At 49.9% G+C, this 22,933-nt stretch overlaps 2 protein-coding genes across 2 annotated transcripts in view; both read right to left on the bottom strand.

The window, feature by feature from the left end:
* Nucleotides 1-1,506: 1,506 nt before the first annotated feature.
* Nucleotides 1,507-22,511, bottom strand: LOC113837489 (uncharacterized protein C8orf76 homolog). The gene is made up of 6 exons (XM_027431657.2): nucleotides 22,352-22,511; nucleotides 19,101-19,196; nucleotides 17,725-17,868; nucleotides 14,051-14,511; nucleotides 5,620-5,752; nucleotides 1,507-1,836 (listed from the first exon to the last, which is right to left on the bottom strand). The coding sequence occupies exons 1-6, from the start codon at nucleotides 22,466-22,468 to the stop codon at nucleotides 1,639-1,641; spliced, it is 1,149 nt and encodes a 382-aa protein (XP_027287458.1). The 5' UTR covers nucleotides 22,469-22,511; the 3' UTR covers nucleotides 1,507-1,638.
* Zhx1 (zinc fingers and homeoboxes 1) overlaps nucleotides 19,101-22,933 on the bottom strand; it is a 47,891-nt gene continuing 44,058 nt past the window's right edge. Inside the window, exon 4 of the mRNA XM_035449680.1 lies at nucleotides 19,101-19,196. The gene's annotated coding sequence lies outside the window, so the exon portion shown is untranslated. The remainder of the gene's footprint in view (nucleotides 19,197-22,933) is intronic.

The following is a 22,933-nucleotide window of genomic DNA, read 5'->3' as shown; positions in this document are numbered from 1 at the left end:
TCCCTGGCTTTATGAAATTCTGATTCTATCACAGAAAACAGCCGTGAAAATAACAAGGGGAGGCCAAAACAGAGGGGGTCCTAGCATCACTTGGGGGTCAGGAAGACTTGTGGGAAACCAAACCTGTGGATTAAGATGGACAGGGCTCCATCGGGAGGCTAAAGGGAAGGACTTGTGGACAGGAGAGCTCAGGGGGCCACAGCTACACTGGGAGGGACATGGCAAGCCCTGTCAGTTCATATCCCCCAGGGTGACCCACTGCCGGACCACAAACTCCAGCCCACGTCTCCCCAGAATCCTACAGTGAGTGACACATATGAGCTCAGTAACCAATGGCTGAATGGGTGCGACATGGTTAACGGTTTCTAAAACCTCGATGCCTGTTAATTGTACAGTCTTGTTTCCCATTTGAGAAACTAAAGTCGCACTTGCTGGTCAAGCTGACCGAGTCACTGAGAGTCACCAGACTCAGCACCGCCAGCCCCTGTCTGTCTGGGGAAGGGCAGAGGGAAGGTGAAGCCAGCCAGGATGGGCAGGAACTCTGGGGACCTCACCCGGGGGCTGGAAACATCTCTCCACTGAAAGTCTAAATAAAAGACAGCGTGGGGCGAGGGCTACTTTATCACTTCTCCTAGAAAATGTCCTCTTGTAAATGCAGACGGTTCTGGGGACGGTGGTACCTGTGGCTAAAGGATCCAACTGAGATCTGGGCTACTCACTCACTCTAGTAATCTGGCCTCCCTAAGCCCAGGGTTCCTCTCCTGCAGGGCAAGTCAGTCATGTGTGTTATATTAATGCAGATTCACAGTGCATTCCTGTGTGCCCACACGTACAGCCAACCTCCTGGAGACCTGGAGGCAAAAGGAGCTGACACAAATATGCCTAGGCTCATCCTGCCTGCTGGGCCCTGAGTGATGGAATCCGGTCTCTGACTCAGTGTCCTGTCTTCTGTCAGCATCCAGGAAGCTAGCAAGGAGGTAAAACCCAACCCTCTGCAGCTCTTGACACAGCCGGTTTATTCCAGCATTTCAGTATTCTCGGCCATTTCTGACGGATGCACCTGAGCTATAGACTCTTGTAGTCTAGCTGCCTTTGACAGTAGAGCAAGAGCCTTTGCTAGGGCTGCCATATGGAATTCCAACACACTCGCCGTTGAGGGCTTGGTCCCCAGCTGGAGCGCACTACGAGGAGGCAGCAGAAACTCTAGGTGGTGGGTCCTAGCCGAGGAAGTAGGTCCCTGTGGGCATGTCCTTGAGGGCTGTATTGGTCCACACCCTCCTCTGTCTGCCTTTGCTTCCTGGCCACTGTGACTGAGACTTGTCCTCACTGTGATGACAGAAACCTCTGGAACCACCTGTCACAGTCAAGCCCCACTTAAAGCAGCGAAAGAAGCTGGCACAGCCTCCTCACCATTCTCCCAAGAGGGGCCCACTAAGGTGGCAGAGACCTTCAAGACAGTACTTGAGGACTTCAGAAACACGAAAGGAAGTAACTGAAAAGTTGAAATAACCTGGGAGAGAGGTTTTTTTAAACAATATAGAGAATCATCTGTATTTCCGTTTTCAGTGATTACACAGACCTTGTCTAAAATAAACAAGGACAATGCAGTACAAGATGTTTGGGTCCTGACAAGCTTTCTTAAGCCATGATCTGTATCTCCATGTGGAACTGATTTTCCAAGGGACAGAAATGGTCTTTGATCTTTCTGAACCACTTGTCTTCAAATTCTCTGGAGGACGCAGTCACCAAGGTAGTCAGGGCTTCGGGGCCAACACACTTCACCTCTGAATGAACTTCATCTCTTATTTTTTCTGGGGTAATATCTTCCCCCATAGCCTGTAGGAGGAGAGGAGAGGAGGAGAAAGACTAGCCCAGTTAAAGAGGCAGCAGACACAGAATGGAGATGATTTACCGGCTGGAAAGCCTTGCACATGAAACACTGGGGGAAGCACTCCACTGTACCAAGAAGGCCTGTTCCACAGCTATTCTCACAGATGTTAACTGACCTGTTTCCATGCTCACCCTCCCCAGTAACAGAGTTCCTAAGTCCTAGGGTGGCGGCTGCCCCTCCTGGGCTCCTGGGAGCAGAGTCAACCTTTGTATGCCAGGTTATTCTGCTGACAGTGTACCTTGGGCTCCTCCCTCCCCGCCAGAGGCTGAGGCTGGAAGGGTGGAGGCCGAACTGAGGGGGGCAGAGCTCAGGATGTGATGAGGGTACGATCTATCTCACTGCCCTGGAGAGTCCAACCCTCCACAGCCCAGGTTCTCTAGGGCTTTAGCAGGTCCCCAAGAAAGGCACAATACTGCCCCCTCCAGGTCCCGATCAGACGGCAGGGCACAGACTTAGACCCTGGGTGTGGCAGGCCTAGTTTGTCTTTGATGAGACAACATTAGATTCTAGGAGGCCTTTATGTGACCTCACTAAGTGACCCTTTGATAATGACAGTGAGCAAAGCACGTCCTACCAAGTGTCCTGCTAACCAGCACGAGAGTTCACACGCCATCCAGCAGGGGCGCTGTTCAGGGAATGGGAGACACTAACCTAAAGGTCCTCCAACCTTGAGATCTCATGTGGCCACGAAAGCCACACGTGCAACCCAAGAGTGGCTCTTCATGAACTACGTGCTTTGTGTGTGTACATGTGTGTGGGGAGAATGCACCCTGGCCTGTGCATGCCAAACCCAAAAAAAGAGTTCTGCTGTCACTCCTGGCCTTCCTCCCTTGAGGTGGCCTGTCACTGAACCCTAAACTGGCTGTTCTGGCTAGGCTGGCTGGCCAGCTCACAGACCCACCTTCTCTGTCCCCCAGTGCTAGGGTTATAGCATTTGTGACCATGCCTGGCTTGTGTGGGGATTCAAACCTAGGTCCTCCTCATTTGAGCTCTTCTCCACCAAGCCACCCCCACCCCAAATAACACATCTTTTGAGGTAACTGCCAATGAGATGCTCTATTCATTTACTGAACATTGCTAATTCATCCGTTCAGTGTCTCTGAAATCATGCACTGGTATGTCACTTTGTACACTGCATGATCTTTCTCTTTCAGTGACGTATCCTAGTGACCTGTCTCACAAGTGAGGACTTCCTGGATTTGGTGAAAATCAGTTTTTATTTGTTTAGAGACAGGGTCTCTCTATGCCATCCTGGCTGGCCTCAAACTCATTATGTAGACCTGACTGGTCTTGAACTCACAGAGATCCACATGTCTCTGCTGCCCACATACTGGGATTAAAGGAGCATGGCACCAGGCCTAGTCTTAAAGTCAGTATTTTAGCCGGGCAGTGGTGGTGCACACCTTTAACCCCAGCACACAGGAGGCATAGACAGACAGATCTCAGTGAGTTTGAGGCCAGCCTGGTCTACAGAGCGAGTCCCAGGATAGCCAGGGATACACAGAGGAAACCCTGTCTTAAGAAACCAAAAACATGGAAAACAAAAACAAAACAACAAAACCCAAATCAGTGTTTTAAGCTATGGGAAAACACCAGAAGTCATTATCTTAAAAAGAAGCTACTTAGGAAGCCAAGGCGTCCAATCTGAGGCCAGCCCAGGCAAAGCAGTGACAAGAGGTGGCTGAGGGCTGTCAGTCAGTAAACACTGCCTTGTGAGCAGGACCACCTGCTTTTGCATCACTGGGACCCGGGAGAAAGCATGGCAGCTTGACATGCTGAGCCCTGATGTGCTTAGCCCTGTAACTCCAGTGAGGACAAGACAGGAAGCTTCTGGGCAGGAAGCCTGGCTCACATAGCAAAGTCAAAAACCAGTGAGAGACCCTGCCTCCCCCTGACCTCCACATGTCCACACCCACAAACATTAAAAAGGGGGGGGGATCTTTGAACATGGGATGCATGATGGAATACAAGAAGCAGAATCCGATCCATGGTCTAACACACTGGATTAGAAACGGAGGTCCCCAACGGCACCCAATCTGATCTTAGGTGGTACAGGAATCTGAGGTTAAATATTGCAACGAGGAAGATGCATCCAATTTTAATTTTTGGATAATTAAAGGATAATTAAATGACTGAAATTGTGCTAATGTGACTTTCACACCTCTGTATACTGGATAGTTTTATGTCACTTGACATAAGATAAAGACAACTGAGAGGAGAGAAACTCAATTGAGAAAATGCCTCCCTAACACTGGCAAGCCTGTAGGGATTTTCTTAATTAGTGATCAGTGGGGGAGGGCCCAGCCTATTACGGTTGGTTCCATCACTGGGCTAGTGGCTCTGGGTTCTATAAGACAGCAGGCAGAGCAAGCCAGTGTGCAGCTTGCCTCCATGGCCTCTGCCTCAGCTCCTGCCTCCAGGTTCCTTCCCTGTTTGAGTTCCCGTCCTGACTTCCCGTTTCAATCTGTGTGGGTTCACGTGTGAGCATGTGTGGGTAGACATATGTACACGTCATTCATCGGGCACCCGGATTTTAACAAAGTCTCTTGCTTGGTCTAGAACCCATAACAGGCAGGGTGTGCTTGGCAAGCTCCAAGGCTCCACCCACCTGCTTCCGCCTCCCAGTACCTGCCCTGCCACGCTCCCCTGCCATTTTGATGTGTATTCTGGGGAGGAGGCAGGAAGAAAGCAAAGAGGAAGGAAGGAAGGCAGGAAAGGAAGAGACACTGACACGCACCTCTAGGTCTGACTACTCCCGAGGCTGAGACAGGAGGATGCCCTGAACCCAACAGTTTAAGAGCAGCCTGGACTTCACACAGCAACAAGAAAACTCACAAGTACCTGGCAATGATAACACATACACGGGGAGTGTTTCCTATCGCGCGCGCGCACACACACACACACACACACACACACACACACACACACACACACACACACAGAGTCATCTCATGGGACAGCACGGGGGCGGGGCCCAGCGCCAAGCAGACACTGGTGTGCTGACAGGCACCACAGTCAGCATCTCTCTGGCTTTCTTTGGGACCATACAGTGTGTACACAAAGTCTGGTGTGTACAGAAAAAAAGCAGAAGAGTTTCAACACACACTCTCTGATGTATCCTTCAATGGTGCTCTTCACAAAAGGCCAGCTTTAGAAAGGGCTGAGAGGCTCAAAAATGGCATTTCCATGTCTCTGTAAACATGAAGGAAGTGACCGGGTAGACAGAGCAGAGAACACTTCTCACATCTCACTTCTCACAACCTGCTGCTGGCATTCTAACCTCAGGGAGCCACACTGTCTGGGAGCCCTACCTCCAGCTCTGCCTGGCTCACCGGGTGGGCTGTGAGGACGAGTGGGACGGGCACAAAACTAGTTCACAGACAGGGAGGGACACTCGTCCACTAAAGTTCAGCGCCATGGTGACTCGGAAGCATAGAGACTGCGCAGCACACACAAGGTCCTGGGTTCGAGCTCCAAAACATTAATTAGTCAGTTAACCACCAACTAAGGATACTGAGGTGGCCAGGCACTAATGAACGCTGCTGCTAAGAACAGGAAAGAGAACCACAGGAAAATGATGGTGAAGGGCCACTTGGATGACTGGGTGACCCAAAGGCACACACCGGGGAGACAGAAGTCCCTCAGGTATGACACCTGGCCCTGCTTTGGTATGGGGACAGCACGAGTCAGCTCCACGGTTGTTCTGTAAAACCCTGAGGGATACGCACCTCCTCCACCAACAGCACAGCGCCTTCAGGGAGGCTGAGCTCCTTCACTTTCTCTGCAATCTCCTGCTGAGTCCTTAAGTTCCTCTCCAAAGCAAACGAGGTTTGCTGAGACTGGGTGAGCTGAAGCAAGAGCCTGAAAACCACAGAGATGGTGTGAGAGGCTCCACAGGGCAGCAGGGGGCACAGGCTCCCACAGAGCCAGGCACTCAGCAGCTGGAAGTCCTGCTGCTATTGCTCCATCACCATTCTAGGTCAGAATCCACCACTGACAACCATTGCCTCCCCACTGCTGTTCAAAGTTCCAAATGGCCTCTTCCAGCCACCTGAATCACAGCCCTGACCACACTCCAATGCAAAGCCTGTGAATACTCTCTGGGCCTTCAAGATAAGGACCAAACCTTACGACACCCAAGCACATGGCTACAGCCTAGACTGGAAAGGCCGGAGACAGAGGCATCCAAGTTCTAGGCCAGCCTTAGCTACATGGTGAGCACTGCCTCAAAATCAACCAACGAGCAAAAAGACACAAGTGTTAGGTTAGTAAAAAACCAAACCAATGAAAGTGCTTAATTAGCCTTCTTTTTGGCTCCTCTTGGGTTGGCTGACTACCCATCCCCCATCCCCCCCCTTTCTGGTAAATAAACTCCACGTGGGTTGTTCATCCGTTGTTCCTTTCTTTATATCAGCAGCTGCAGCTTAAACTAAAGAATAACATTTTGGCGCCCACACGTGGAAAGGCTCTGCTCTTATACCTTCTCCCGAGGCCCGCTGGCAGGCGCCTGTTAGGTCAAGGGTACCCTTAACACACGATTGACAACCCACACTCCATCTCACCGGTTTGCTGGGACTCTACATACAACACAGGACCCAATTCGGTAAGGCTACCCCTTTCAGTCGGCATAAACGTCTCCCTGAACCCGAGGGGCTGACCGTTGATCGCCTGGCACCCCTCTGGTGTTCTTGGAGGTGGGGGAGCACCCGGCCACGATCCTCACGGTCACGGCCGACCCCCTTCGCCGACAATCGCTCTTGGCTTATTTCCTACGGGTGACCCCATCAGTAGCTGCTTGCTCCCTCAGTGGTTAGTCGCTGTGGGACTGTTGGGTTCTTCTATTTTCTTTTTGTTCTTCGGGACAGCTGAGTCCCTATTCAGACCCGGGTCTATCGGGCTAAGGCCCCTCGGTACCCCCCCCCACCTGCCCAGGGCTGACGAGCATTCGGAGAGGGGCTTATGGGAAATAAGCCAACTAAGGAAATAAGCCCATCCACACCGCTGGGATGTCTTTTAGAGAACTTAAAACCCTTGCACACTCCTCTCTACTATTCCCCCAGGGACATCTCACTTCTCAGTTTTAGACCTTAAGGATGCCTTTTTCTCTATACCCCTCCACACCCGGTCTCAAAATATCTTTGCTTTCACCTGGACTGATCCCGATACTCATGCCTCCACTCAGCTCACCTGGACTGTCCTACCTCAGGGTTTCCGGGACAGCCCACACCTTTTTGGTCAGGCCCTGGCTTCTGACCTGCTCTCTCTTGTCTTTCCAACTAAATCCAAGTTCATACAGTAAGTAGATGGTATTCTACTTTGTAGCCCCTCCTTGGAAGTTAGCGGGACTGACACTTCCACCCTCCTAAATTTCCTGTCTAGCAGGGGTTACAGAGTCTCACCTTCTAAGGTTCAATTGTCTACTCCTCGGGTCACCTATTTGGGACTAACCATTACCCCAACCCACAAAGCTATTACTGTAGACAGGAAAAACTTAATCGGGTCTCTTGCAGTTCCTTCCACTAAAGAGGAGATTTTATCATTTCTGGGAAGAGCTGGCTTCTAACGCACCTGGATCCCCTCTTACTCCCTCCTTGCCCGGCCCCTGTATGAGGCGGCTCTCAGTCCTCCACATGGACTTCTTCTTAACCCTGTGACTAGGCCTTTCAGAGACTTAAACAGGCTCTCCTGAAAGCCCCTGCTCTTCATCTACCAGATTTAACTCGTCCTTTCTCCCTCTACGTAACAGAAAAAGAAGGATTTGCCCTTGGAGTTCTAGGTCACCAGCTAGGACCTTCCTTTGCACCTGTAGCTTATCTGTTGAAGAAGCTAGACCTGACCACCCAAGGATGGGCATCCTGCATACGTGCTTTAGCAGCTGCTGAGCTTCTCATCCGTGAGTCAAAGAAACTAACCTTTGGGTCGCCCATCACTGTCTTCTCCCCTCACAACCTGTCCCATCTCCTAACCTACAGAGGCTTACAAACTCTACCTCCTGCCCGAGTTCTTTCCCTCCAGGTGGCATTAGTAGAAGATGCCACGCTTACTTTCCAATCTTGCCCACCCCTTAATATCTCAAATCTTCCATCTCAACCTAATGCTAACTGTTCCCCAGCTCATTCCTGCATTGAAACCTTGGAGGAACTATTGCCCCATTCTTCACACATACAGGAGGGCACACGACCTCAGGCCACCTATACCTGGCACACAGATGGCAGCTCCTTTTTACATGAGGGGACCCATAAAGTGGGCTATGGCATAGTGTCGGACACCAGGGTGGTGGAAGCACGGGCACTTCCTGCCCACACTACTAACCAACAGGCTGAATTAATGGCCCTCACCCGTGCCTTCCAATTGGCACAGGGACATTCTCTAAATGTTTACACAGACTCTGAATATGCTTTTCATATCCTCCTGTCCCACGCAGCTGTTTGGAAGGAATGTGGCTACTTACTACAAGAAGAGGATCCATAACTAACTCAGGTTATATTATGGCCATGCTAAGGGCCTCTCACCTCCCCAAAGCTATAGGAATTATTCACTGTCGGTCACACCAGACTGGCAGCTCCGTTATCTCTAGGGGCAACAACCGGGCTGATAGAGCAGCTAGGGCTGCAGCCCTCCGAGGCCCAGATCTACCTCACCCACCACAGGGAGTTCATACACTACAACCCACATCCTCACAGCCACCTCCTGACATGAGACAAATTCTGTCCTACTTACACCAGCTTTTCCACCCTAACAGTAAGGCTCTCTCTCAGTTTGTCAAGGCTCACCTCAAACTTACTTCTGAGGACTTAAATTTCTTAAAAACTATCACTGCCTCTTGTAAAACCTGTCAGATGTCAAACCCTAACTCCAGGTATTGTAGCTCCCCTTTTCCCACACACCAGGCCAGGGGCTCTCTCCCAGGGACTGACTGGCAACTTGACTTCACCCACATGTCAGGCGAGTTAAATACCTCCTGGTACTAGTGGATACTTTCTCTGGGTGGGTAGAAGCGTTTCCTACTACTAACAAGAAAGCTCAGACTGTCTCTGACATCCTTCTAAGGGAAATTATTCCCTGGTTTGGGATTCCAGTCTCTCTTCAGTCAGACAATGGTCCTGAGTTCACCGCTCAGATCTCTCAAACCCTGTCTAAAGCTCTCAATATCCCTTGGCGTTTTCATATCCCATACCACCCCCAGTCCTCAGGGAAGGTGGAGAGAACTAACCGTTCTTTAAAGACTGTTCTGGTTAAAATGTCACAGGAACTTCACCTTGACTGGGTAAAGCTTCTGCCTCTGGCCCTTTTCAGGCTTAGGGCTCTCCCTAAACAACCGCTTTTCATCTCACCCTTTGAACTCTCTCCTAAGTTCTCCCCTCTCCCTGACCGCCTGCTTACACCTTTACTTCAATCATTTCCGATCCCTCCTTTGGGAATTTGCTGACCACTCTCTACCTCGACCATGTACCACCCCCTGTACCTCCCCAATTAATATCGGGGATCAAGTACTTCTTTCTCCTCCAGGCCAGAGCCCTCCCCCTGTCTCCTAAGTGGAAGGGCCCTTTCAAAGTAATTCTTGTCACTCCAACAGCAGCTAAGCTTGAGGGCCTTCCCCACTGGATTCACTTATCCCACCTCAAGCCCTTTCCTTCTCCACCTGAGACTCACCCTTCATACACAGTTTCTACAACAGGACCCTGTTCCCTTAGGTTTCAGAGGACACTGAAATCATCTACTTTGCCTCCTATTTCAGAAGAATAAGTCTCAATTTCTACAAGGCTGATTTAAACTCTCCTGCTTCTAATTACACCCTGCTCATCAATTTCCAAGTATCCCACAATAACTTACTTAAAACTCTTAATCCAACCAATTAGCTGTTGTTACAGGATTGCGAGCCTAAAAGCCATGGATCTAAAGATACAAGGACCACCAAGTGTTTGTGCCTTCTGGTTAAAGGTAACCAGAAAGATTTCATACCACCTAGATATGATCTAATATGTCTCATCTTTATGTTTTCACAAACTTTAAGGACTCTTATAAGTTCCAGGGAGCCGAATCAGATCCAAACAGGTCAGATTCATTCCAGGTAATATCCAACCTTTCCCCAGTCCCAATTTCCCTTCCCTCATCTTGGGACACCTCGGGAACCCCTCCCTCGCCTTACAATCTCCCCTCAAATACCAGGACCTAAGAAAAAAAATTTTTCTTCTAATCTTAACCTTGTCCTCTGCTCTGTGAACATCTTGCCAGGTCTAAAAGGCACCAGAGAATACCATACGGCCTGGACTGCAATGAAACAACAATCAACCCCAGGACGTGGCAGCACCCCAACCCCCCAAAGACGGTCAACGCCCCAGGCCAGCAGGAAGCAGCCTTGAGACTTCTTCGCCCCTACTTCCCTAACCTGCCATGCCCAGTTCTCCAACTTTTATAATAAACAACAGCTGGGATTGTAAGAACAATACACCTGGATGACCCCGCCCCCTAACAACGGGCACACACCCGCCATGCATTGCGACCTGTGAGGGCTCTTGCGCAGGTGCAAAACCCCCGTGCGCATATGCAACCCCCCCTTTAAAAGTCCTGCCTCCCATCTCCCTTCCCTTCTTTTTTGGCTCCTCTTGGGTTGGCTGACTACCCATCCCCCCACTCCCTCCCTTTCTGGTAAATAAACTCCACATGGGTTGTTCAAAAAATAAAAAAGAAAAAAAGAAAAAAAAGAAAGTGCTTAATTAACAGCTAGCACTTACCAATAGCTAGCATTTACCCATGGCTAGCATTTACCAATAGCTAGCTAGCATTTACCATGGCTAGCATTTACCCATGGCTAGCATTTACCAATAGCTAGCATTTACCCATGGCTAGCATTTACCCATGGCTAACATTTACCAATAGCTAGTATTTACCCATGGCTAGCATTCACGGATAACTAGCATTTACCAATAGCTGGCATTTACCCATGGCTAGCATTTACCAATAGCTAGCATTTACCCATTGCTAGCATTTACCAATAGCTAGCATTTACCCATGGCTAGCATTCATGGATAACTAGCATTTACCAATGGCTAGCATTTACCCATGGCTAGCATTCACGGACAGCTAGCATTTACCCATGGCTAGCATTTACCGATGGCTAGCTACAGATCTTGCACTGTAGGAGGTGTGTTAGATAACTTAATTCCACACCGTCAAGCAGTAGGCATTTTTCCTGTTCCTCTGTCTGCCAAGATGAGGAATCCGGAGCCCAGAGGTGATGTAACTTTGCAAGGCCAGACAGACAGCCAGCAGCACAGTCCAGACTCACCTTAGAATCAGATCTGACTTAAGTCTAGCCTTCTTCTTCCCTGCCCTGTTCTGTGGTTTACAGCCCTCCTTGAGTCTTTCCCACATGGCTGCTCTAGACACTGCAGTAGCCTGAATGAAGCCTGAAGCCTACAGGTTCATAGGGAGTGGCATTATTTGAGAGGATTAGGACTTATGGCCTTGTTGGAGGAGATGTGGCTTTATTGGAAGAACTGTGTCACTGGGGGTGGGCTCTGAGGTTTCAGAAATCCAAGCCAGGCCCAGTCTCTCTCCCTGCTGCCTGCCCGAGACATAGAACTCTCAGTCTCTCTCCCTGCTGCCTGCCCGAGACATAGAATTCTCAGTCTCTCTCCCTGCTGCCTGCCCGAGACATAGAACTCTCAGTCTCTCTCCCTGCTGCCTGCCCGAGACATAGAACTCTCAGCTCCCTCTCTAGCACCATATGTCTGCCTGTGGGCCCATCATGCTTCCCGCCATGATGATAATGAACTAAACTTCTGAACCTATAAGCCAGCCCCAATTAAATGTTTTCCTTTATAAGAGTTGTAGTGGTCATGGGGTCTTCCCATGTGCAACAGAAACTCTAAGACATCGGCAGACCATGGGACTGATCCTCTATGCCTTATAGCTGAGCCTTCTCTCTATCTCAGCAGACACAAGAGCACACCCTCCTCACCTAAGGAACAGTGCATGTGTGAGCAAGGTAACACAAAGAACTATGGACTGCACAGACGCAGGACCATGAAAATCACGAGGAATTAATACAAAAGAGAGCGGACACAGCAACCAGCACTTGGCAGCCAGCTGCTGAGCACTGCCCCTGGACAAAGCTGGCTCTTCCCTCGGTTGGTCTCCACAGGATTCTGCTCACACCAGGGTGAAGCCCTCAGCAGCTGTGTGCCAGCCACTGGCTACAATCATACCATCCTCAATAGGGCGACTGCTGCAAGGAAGAAGACTCTTGCTTGGGCTTTGTTGTTCTGCCCTGGGCTTTTTAAAACCATCTTTATGATTCTTGCATGCCGTATGTGCTTCCAAGTAAGAGTGACATAGTCACTAGGCAAGGTGGCATGTGTTTATGATTCCAGCCCTTGGAGGCAGAGGCAGGTGGATCTTTATGAATCTGAGGCCAGCCTGGTCTACACAGTGAGTTCCAGGCCAGCCGAGGCTACACAGTGAGACCCTGTACACAAAACAAACAAAAGGTGACACAATCGATGATAATTAGGCATCTGCTAATTGTTTTTAATTCTTAGTGAATTTCAATGGGTTCTCCAAATTCAGAAAAAGAACCTCTCTTCTGCTCAGGGTCTGTTTCCTCACTTACAAACCACAGAACCTGTCAAGGCCTCCTCCTTCCCCTCTCCCTCTAATCCATACATTTTAAGGGTCCAAAGTGCTAGCAGTCCCCAGAAGCCAGCACGGGAAGGCTCCGCGGCAGGAACTAAGTGCCAAGCACTATGCTTTGCACCACACACTGAGTCCCAGAGCAAGCTTTCTTCAGATCTCTGCCAGACACAAGCAAGAAAGCCCTCCTTCAGAAATGGCTCTTTTCCTCTTCAATGTGTAAACATTTTAATTGCTCTTCACAGACTTTTTGTTTGTTTCCAATTTTCACACTCTATCTTCAGTTAATAACAAGAGCTGTATTTTTTTTTTTTTTTTTTTTTTTTTGCTTTTTTTCAAAACAGGGTCATGATCATTGGGCAATTTCTGCCTCCGGTTTGCACCATCTCCCAAACTCCTAGTGTGAGCATTCTCTGTTTTCACTGAGCTGACTCCTACAGATGGGCCCACATCCTCCTGGCATCACCTGGGTCTGTGGGTTTCTAATCTAAGTGCAAGGGGATGTTTCTTCAGCCAATGCTGCCTGAGTCCTTCAGCAGTCCAACCCGTCCTGCCTCACGCCTCCAACTATGAGCCTTTGTCTTATTCTGTTGAGTCAGGGTCTCACTATAATATGGTCCAGGCTGGCTTTGAACTCATGATCCTCCTGGCTCCCAAGTGCTGGGATTCTAGGCCTACACCAATAGTCTTATGGAATGTTTTAACATTTGTTAGTGTCCTACTTTGCTTTAGAATTCATTTCCCCAGTGGCTGGGCTTCCTTGTAACAACAGAGCATTAGCAACAGTCATGTCCACTTCTTAATTGCTGTAAATAATAAACATGGACCCAGGCTGGGTGTTGGTGGCACACGCCTTTAATCCCAGCACTCGGGAGGCAGAGGCAGGCAGATCTCTGTGAGTTCGAGGCCAGCCTGGTCTCCAGAGCGAGTGCCAGGATAGGCTCCAAAGCTACACAGAGAAACCCTGTCTCGAAAAACCAAAATAATAATAATAATAATAATAATAATAATAATAATAATAAAATAATAATAATAAATAAATAAACATGGACCCACAAGTATCTTTGGGACATGTTAGCTCAGAGTGCTTCAGGTATACGCCATAGCTGGGTCATAGGGTAGTTTTATTTTTGGCTTTTGTTTTGGAGTGGATTTTTTTGTTTGTTTGTTTGACAAAGGGTCTCTCTACGTAGCCTGGCTGTCCTGAAACTCTCTATGTAGATCAGGCTGGCCTCAAACTCAAAGAGATTCACCTGCTTCTGCCTCCCAAATGCTGGGATTAAAGGCATGCACACCAGGCCCTTGCTTGGTTTTATTTATTTTAGTTTTGGAACCTCACACTGATTGCTAAGTGGCTGCACTGGTCTGAATTCTCCCAGCCTTGTATAGGGTTCTTCATTCTCTATATACAGAGCTAACTTTAAAAATTAACTTAAAGAAGCAAATCTTTCCTCCCTTAAAACAAAAAAAAAACAGCCTTTGTCCAAGCGCATGCAGTGTGCTGACGAACCCTCCCTGGCTCACCTGGCTCGAATCAGACAGGCACAGGCTTTCAGCCGGGCCTCCACCCTCCACGCTGCTGCTCTCTGTTTTGTCAGACAGTTCTGCAGACTTTTTGGAGCCATCTCGGCCTTCTGGATATTACAACCACTGGCTTCCGTGGAAAATACTGCACTCTCAGGCAAGGTTGCTGGGAAACACAAAAGACAGTCTGTTCCAGAATGTACAATGGAGGAACTGATGTCTTTGTTACTTGAGGTGACACTCGTCTGTCCCCGAGATGACGTACACAATGCTGGCAGGCCTGGCCCTGGACTCAGGTACGCCTCTGCCAATCTCCACCAGCTCCAAGGGTTCAGAGGATGCAGGGAAATGAGTTTTTGCAAGCACAGAATTGTCTTCTCCAAGCTCTGCAAACTTGAAAAGACAGCCAAGTGGAGGTACAGCACTGTGGTGAGATGGTCCGTGTTGGTTGCTTTAGTTTCCTGAGGAGAAGAAAAGGAACAAAGCCTTAACTACAAGATGTCTTCATATAGAAATAGAAGCACCTAGACGCCCAAGCTGTGTGTTATCAACCAGAAGTGTTTTTTCATGCTATACAGGTCAAGTGAACTTAATACTTACAAAGATTTTGTGTTTCAAACCATAACCCATGGCCAGTAAGAGAGCTCAGCCAATGAAGGCATTTGCAGCCAAATCTTAGCACATGAGTTTGATCCCTCAAACATGTATGATGGAAAAAGAAAACAGAGTCCTGCAAGTTGTCCTCCACATTAAAGGCTGTGGCTGGCTGGCACTCACGAGCACTTGTGTACATGTACATGTACACGCAAGGGCTCGCGCGCACACACACACACACACACACACACACACACACACACACACACACACACACACACGAAACCATATTCCTAGAAAATGATCCAGCAAATGGTCTCCAGAATCTCCTAGCCACCTGTCTTAGGGTTTCTACTGCTGTGAAGAGACACCATTACCATGGCAACTCTTATAAAGGAAACATTTAGATGGGGCAGGCTGACAGTTCAGAGGTTCAGTTCATCATCGTGGAGGGACATGGCAGCCTGCAGGCAGACACGGGGCTGGAGAGGGAGCTCAGAGTTCCTGAACTGCAGGCAGAAGTGACTGTGTCACACTGAGGGTGGCTTAAGCATAGGAAACATCAAAGCCCACTCCCACAGTGACACACTTCCTCCAACAAGGTCACACATGCTAATAGTGTGGACTATTTTCTTTCAAACCACAACACCCCAATGCCATAGTGCAGCACTCATGTGAAAGAGCCTGACAAGCCCAACGCCAACAACATAAATGCCGTGGACTGTTCAACTCCTACCGTCGTCCTCTATGGTTATCTGGGTATCGTGCTGGTGAGGGTGACTTGTGATGCTGTCTCAGCTGACAACCTGATGGCACTGAGAAGCACTCGGGGGGCGACATTAAAGGGACAATTCTAGACCGTACTAGTTAATGGGGAAGCCTCACAAGCTGGCTTCCTAGATGGAGTAACAGGGAGAAGGAGCGAGCCAGCCAGTGCCTCTGGCCCACAGCACCTTGGCTGCCAGAAGAGACCGCTGTCTCAGTTAGACATCTCCATCACGACACTGTCTCACCGTAGCCCAGAAACACAGAGCCCAGTGACCGCGGAGTGTGGACTCTGACACCGTGATCTAAGCATGCTCTCCTGAGTCATATCTGTCACAGTGGTGAGGTGGTCATATCTGTCACAGTGGTGAGGTGGTCATATCTGTCACTGTGGTGAGGTCACACTGTCACAGTGGTGAGGTCATATCTGTCACAGTGGTGAGGTCACACTGTCACAGTGATGAGATCACACTGTCACAGAGGTGAGGTCACACTGTCACAGTGGTGAGGTCATATCTGTCACAGTGATGAGATCACACTGTCACAGTGATGAGATCACACTGTCACAGTGGTGAGGTCACACTGTCACAGTGGTGAGGTCACACTGTCACAGTGGTGAGGTCACACTGTCACAGTGATGAGGTCATATCTGTCACAGTGATGAGGTCATATCTGTCACAGTGATGAGGTCACACTGTCACAGTGGTGAGGTCACACTGTCAGTGCTGAGGTCATATCTGTCACAGTGGTGAGGTCGTATCTGTCACAGTGATGAGGTCACACTGTCACAGTGATGAGGTCATATCTGTCACAGTGATGAGGTCATATCTATTACAGTGGTGAAGTCATATCTGTCACAGTGATGAGGTGTGACATGCATTTTCTTATCAGGCACTGGTCTAATGGTTTCCTCTTAATAGTTCAGGGTTTTTAAACCCTTGAGGACTTGGAGGAATCCATCTGTATCTTTAGCCCGGACTTCTTACCAGGACATGCGCTCGCTCGGCTTGGTACTGAACCCAATGCTGTCTCTGCTGTTCCTTGCCATAGGAGGCTGCTCTGTTTCCTTCTGATCAAAAAGCCCTTCTGAAGTCTCCATGAGAGCCACCATCTCTCACCTAACCTGCCATATGGCAGATGCCCAGTGGGTTAGAGAAAGGGTCCACTTTTCCCAGGTTAGTCTGCAGAGAGTTGATGGCAGAGAGAAATTACCTTCAACCTGATGTGAAATCTAAGGGAAGGCCATCCTGTCCAGGTCACACCCCTGCACAGAGCTAACAGAGTGTCATACAGGACAAAGTGCCCAGTACGCAGATCACAGGAACCAGTACGGTTCTCCGAGCACTCCTATACTGAGAGAGAAAACATGAAATAGACCCACATAACTTATCTGGTGACACCGTACCTACCCGAGCACTGAGCACACCGTACTTTAACTATTTCTATTGCTTACTGCTTTCCCTTCCTGAAAGAGCACTTAATAAGAGCCCTGGGTTCGAATCTGAGTGATAATATATGGTCACAGCACAGTGCCATGCCTCCCACAGATGTGACCAACTGCTGGACTGCCTTTTGACCTGGCCATGGTGTGAAGTGCTTGCTGCAATCCCTGGTAACCATTACATGGCAGAAGGAGAGACCAACTCCCACCAACTGTCTTTTGCCCCCCACATATGCCGTGGCATACGGTGTTTCTTCACAGCAATAGGAACCCTAACTAAGACAACTGGTATGCTAATTAATAAACAAGGGTTTGGTGGCATAGTTGGCATGTCCCTCTTTGGACATTAATTCCATTTAAACATGCTTCAATGCTGGGATAATAAGTGGGCACTACAGATGACTGGGTGATAGGAGAACGTGCTGCTCTTGCGAAGGACCCATCCCAGGTAGCTCATGTACTCCAGTTCCAGGGGGAGCCAGCGACTCTAGGCTCCTCGGCCCTGCACTCACACACCCACTCGTGGACCCCCCCCCCACCATGCATACACAAAATCAAAGTTTAAAATAGATCTGAAAAATCTAAAAAATCACTCATAATCCTACCACTGTGTGGACATATTCATCGTAAAAGCAAAACTTCTGCAAATAAGATTTCTAAGCAATAATTCTCATATTAGCACAGGAAAATATTCCAAGAAAATAATCACTTCCAGGGCTCCGAGCTTCATGGCAATAATTACACTGCTGACAGTTTCCTTCTGCAGTCCCAGCCTACCAAGCCTGCTTCCAGCACAAGTTTGTTTTTCAGAGAGGAAACGACTCTGATGTCCTTGGTACAGGAAAGCATGAGAGCAAGCAATGGAGCCACTCACCAAGTTTGCTGCGATCTCCAGCGCTTCCTCGTGTCTCCCCAGGTGAGCCAGACACCGAGCCTGGCCTTCTTGGACATCCCTTTTCATAGCAAAATTGGTAGATGGCAACTGTTCAGAGATACTGGCGTACTCCTGCAGCGCTTTCTGTCAGTTATTAAAGAAAGAGGGAGACATGGAGAGGGTATGGATCTAGTGTCGAGATGACCTTTCCCTACGTAGGAAGTAGCATTGTAACCAACCCTTCCAATGACCTACAGGAGGCCCAAGTGTTTCAACCAGTACTGTTAACGTTTTTTCTAAAAGGAAGAGAAAGAATGGCTGCAGGTCATAATGTCTACAGCTATGGTGAGTGTCACAGTATTAGAGACAGAACGTTCTAGAGGCAAACAGAATAGGCTTTGAGTCCTGGATTTACTGGGATGTGTGTGTGTGTGTGTGTGTGTGTGTGTGTTGGTGTGTGTGGGAGGGTGTGGGGTGTATGTGTGTGTGATGTGTGTCGGTGTATGTGTGTGTGTGTGTGTGTGGTATGTGTGTCGGTGTGTGTGTGTGTGGTGTGTGTGTGGTGTGTGTGTGTGGGGGTGTGGTGTGTGTGGTGTGTGTGGTGTGTGTGTGGTGTATGTGTGTGTGATGTGTGTGTGTGTGTGTGTGTGTGTGGTGTGTGTGTGTGGTGTGTATGTTGGTGTATGTGTGTGTGGTGTGTGTGTGGTGTGTGTGTGTGTGTGTGTGGTGTGTGTGTGTGTGTGTGTGTGTGTGTGTGTGTGTGGTGTGTGTGTGTGTGTGTGGTATGTGTGTGGTGTGTGTGTGTGTGTGGTGTGTGTGTGTGTGTGGTGTATGTGCATGTACGTGTGTTGAGGCATGTATAGCTCCAGCTGGCCTGGAACTTGCTATGTAGATTAACTATGCTGGACTTGAACTCACAGGATCCACCTGCCTCTGCCTCCACCTTCCCAGTATTGTGATTAAAGGCATATGCCACAAGGCCCAGCCATACACCTTGTTAATATTTGACAAAGATGAAGTGGACATGCGTGTGAAGCAATCTGGCATCTAACTGTTCCCTTTTCTTGCATACTCTGGGGTATTTTGTCCCTGTGACATGCTGGAGAGTCACATGTGAGCCCCTACAGAGCCGGGGGAAGCAGACCTATAGACTCCCAAAAGATTCTCTGGTTGGACTTAGGAAAAAACCAGAATGTAATATGGGCCCCATAGAAAACACCAGGACTTAGGAGTCTAAGATTAGCCACAGCATCGATGCAGAACAACTCCACGTCCACACAGCACACTCCTAACGGGACCCTGTTCTTTCCATGTGCCGTCTTGATCGCACAAGAGCCCATTTCAAGTGTCGCAGTCCGACGCACGCTGGCTCCCACCTCGTATTCCTGTCGTCTGTAGGCCAGGTCCCCTCGGAACTTCTTGAGAGTGAGAACTTCCATGTCATCACTGCTTGCCGTCTCTCCATAAAACCACTAGAAACCAAGAGGACAGCGTCATGATGAAGACTGAAGCGACGCTTTTTACTTCACCATCAAAAACAACTTGCCACAACTCAACCATCTCACCGCCAAGGACACACTGCTTCAGCATGAGACTCAGGAGAACACAGGGGACACACAATGGCTGCATTTTATTTGTTTACTTTTTGAAACAGGGTCTCATTGTATGCCCCTGCCCGAGTGCTGAGATTACAGACAGGACACACCAGACCAACTGATATGTGGTTGTATGTGCAGTGTGTGTGTGTGTGCCTGTGCCTGTGTGGCGTGAGGACCAGAGATCAATGCCAGTTGTCTTTCTCTATCAGTCTCCATCGTATTTTCTCAAGACAGGGTCTCTCACCCAACCTGGAGCTTACCAATCAGCTAGACTGGCGACCAGCAAGCCCTGGGAGACTCCTGTCTCCAGTGCCAGTTGCCATACCCTGGTTTTCACACAGGTGCTCAGGTCCACATGCTTGGTATCAAGCACTACCCACTGAGCCACACTCCTGGTCATCGATGACATCTTTTTCTTTTTCTTTTTTTTTTTTTTTTTTTTTTTTTGGTTTTTCGAGACAGGGTTTCTCTGTGTAGCTTTGGAGCCTATCCTGGCACTCGGTCTAGAGAGCAGGCTGGCCTCGAACTCACAGAGATCTGCCTGCCTCTGCCTCCCGAGTGCTGGGATTAAAGGTGTGCGCCACCAACGCCTGGCTCTGATGATGTCTTAATGATGGCCCGACTTTTTAAAAACATTTTTACTATATTGTATGTGTGAGGTCACGTCCATGCCACTGTGCACAGTGGAGATCAGAGCACACTTGGCTGAATCAGTTCTCTCCTTCTGGTGACAGAACTCGGGTCATCAGACTTGGCTGCAGTAGTCTATTTTACTTGCGGGGCCTTCTCACTGATGGCCCAGGTTTCTATTAAAATGATCAAAGAGTCCGTGAGACACCTCGGTGGGTAAAGGAGATTGTCACCAAGCCTGATGACCTGGCCCCGTGTGGCGGAAGAAAGAACCAGCACACAGTGCCATGACACTCTCACCCACACACATGCACACAAATAAATGAATACGGCTAAAAACCATCTTTTAATGGCCACAAGTATAAACATGTCAATAACATATTTGTGAAAAAAAGAAAAACAGCACACATCTTCAACCACATCCTGTAGCGTGCCAAGGACTCTTTAAAGTGGTGTCTGTTTTCTGTGAGTGCCACGGAGTGAAAAGGGACCGACAATCCTATGCCCCTAGGAGCCTACGATTATGGTGACATGCTATTGTGAAAATAGCACACAGACTCACAGAGGGTCCAAGCAAAGGAGACGACAACCTCCTTCCAGAGGCCCTGTGCATCCCAGGCGGACTCAAGGAGACTCTGAAGAGGTGGCGCCTCTAAGAACACTTCCCTATTCTGACTTCAACCCCCTGGGTACAAAGTGAGACTCTGGAAGCCCAGAGCAGCATATCCTACTGCCTTTTACAATAAGCCTGCTGAGGCTGAAGACAGTCTGTCTCCAAATTCTGCTCACTCAAATGTCCTCAACACACTCTGATGGCTTGGCTGTGTTTCCAAACACTTCACTGAGTATCCATTGAGACTCCTCGCTAGCCTGCTAAATCAGTTTCCCTCTCCAGAGCCGTCACAGTAGGGATGTTCTAAACTTTGTTCTATTCTTCTGACACCATGTCACTCAAGGCCAGACATCTGGGCCACAGTTAGCTTCCGCATTCTGCAGCTATCTAGTCACGAACCGTTTCTAACTAGCCATTCCCAGCTTCTTAATGACAATATACAAACCTCCACCCATTTTTCATTATCCTATTAGGAAAGGAAGAAACGAAATTGGCTTTAAATTTTCTTCTTCCAGGCAGCTGGCTGGCCTGCAAGAATGCGCTGTTGACCATCTGGGCAGGGGCTGGGGGCAGGGAGGTGTTGTGTGGCTCCAGCCTGGGGAAGCCCGCAGGACATGTGGGTGTGGGGTGAGGGTGGGGGTGTGGGTGTGGGGGTGTGGGGTGAGGGTGGGGGTATGGGGTGCAGGGTGTGTATGTGGTGTGTATATGTGGTGTGTATGCGGGGTGAGGGGTGTGTATACAGGGTGTGGTGTGTGTATGTGGTGTGTTTGTGGGTGTGTGTATGTGTGGTGTGTATGTGGGGTGTGTATGTGGGGTGTATATGTGGGGTGTGTATGTGGTGTGTATGTGTGGTGTGTATGTGGTATGTATGTGTGGTGTGTGTGGTGTGTATGTGGTGTGTATGTGTGGTGTATATGTGGTGTGTATATGGGGTGTATATGGGGTGTGTATGTGGTGTGTGTGTGTGTATATGGTGTGTATATGGGGTGTGTGGTGTGTGTATGTGGTGTGTGTATGTGGTGTGTGTATGGGGTGTGTGGTGTGTGTATGTGGTGTGTATGTGTGGTGTGTATGTGGTGTGTGTGTGTGGTGTGTGTGGTGTGTGTGGTGTGTATGTGTGGTGTGTGTGTGTGTGTGTGGTGTGTGTGGTGTGTGTGTGTGGTGTATGTGTGGTGTGTGTGTGTGTGTGTGTGTGTGTGTGGTGTGTGTGTGTGTGTGTGGTGTGTGTGTGGTGTGTGTGTGTGTGTGTGTGTGTGTGTGTGTGTGTGTGTGTGTGTGTGTGTGTGTGTGTGTGTGTGTGTGTGTGTGTGTGTGTGTGTGTGTGTGTGTGTGTGTGTGTGTGTGTGGTGTGTGTGGTGTGTGTGTGGTGTGTGTGTGTGTGTGTGTGTGTGTGTGTGGTGTGTGTGTGTGTGTGTGTGTGTGGTGTGTGTGTGTGTGTGTGTGGTGTGTGTGTGTGTGTGTGTGTGTGTGTGGTGTGTATGTGGTGTGGTGTGTATGTGTGGTGTGTATGTGTGGTGTGTGTGTATGGGGTGTGTGGTGTGTATGTGTGGTGTGTATGTGGTGTGTGTGTGTGGTGTGTGTGGTGTGTGTGGTGTGTGTGGTGTGTATGTGGTGTGTGTGTGTGGTGTGTATGTGGTGGGGTGCGGGGCGGGGCGGGCAGCCAGGAGGCAGGAGGACTGAGGCGGCGAGCCCACAGGCCCCGACTGCAGCGGGCGGGGCAGTGGCGGGGTTCCGGGGCTCCGGGGTTCGGGGGCTCGGGGCGGGCGGCAGGAGGCCGCCGTCTCACCTGCGGCTCGCACAGCTTGGCGCCGTGGGGCGCGGGCGGCTCGGGCCGCCGCTCCGGCCTCTGCTCGAACACGGAGTCCTCGAATTCGCCGCCGAGCACCCAGCCCCCGGCCTCCATGGCGCGCGCGGCCGGGCACCGAGACGACGCGGCGCCTAGAGCGGCGCCGGCCAGCGGCCCACCCGGAAGCGGCGGGCGGGGCGGGCGGCGCGTGGCACTCTGGGAGTGGTAGTCTTTTAGACGCGGTGGGGCTGACTCTCGGGCGTCCTGAGCCCCGCAGGGAGCTGGAGGGAGTGCTCTCCCCGCGTCCTGCAAAGGCCGGCTCCCCGGGGAGTTTAAACCCCGGCAGTTTTCTCGTGCATCGCCCTCCCCGTTCCAGTTTGCATTTTCCGTCTTCGCCAGGAGCCACCGCGGGAAAGGCAGCGAGCGACCCCGGTTTTGGAGAAGTGGCTGCCAGGCCGGCGTCTCCGCAGACCCGAGCTGCTCGGGCCGCCCTGCAGGGCTGGGAGACTTGCAGGAGCGTCTTGGCCCCGGGAAGTGAAGATCGCCACTCACTGTCTTTCGGGGGCGACCGCAGGCGCCTGC

Source organism: Cricetulus griseus, chromosome 10, assembly GCF_003668045.3.
Source record: "Cricetulus griseus strain 17A/GY chromosome 10, alternate assembly CriGri-PICRH-1.0, whole genome shotgun sequence".
NCBI classification, from domain to species: Eukaryota; Metazoa; Chordata; class Mammalia; order Rodentia; family Cricetidae; genus Cricetulus; species Cricetulus griseus.
This window is presented reverse-complemented; position numbering and strand designations above follow the sequence as displayed.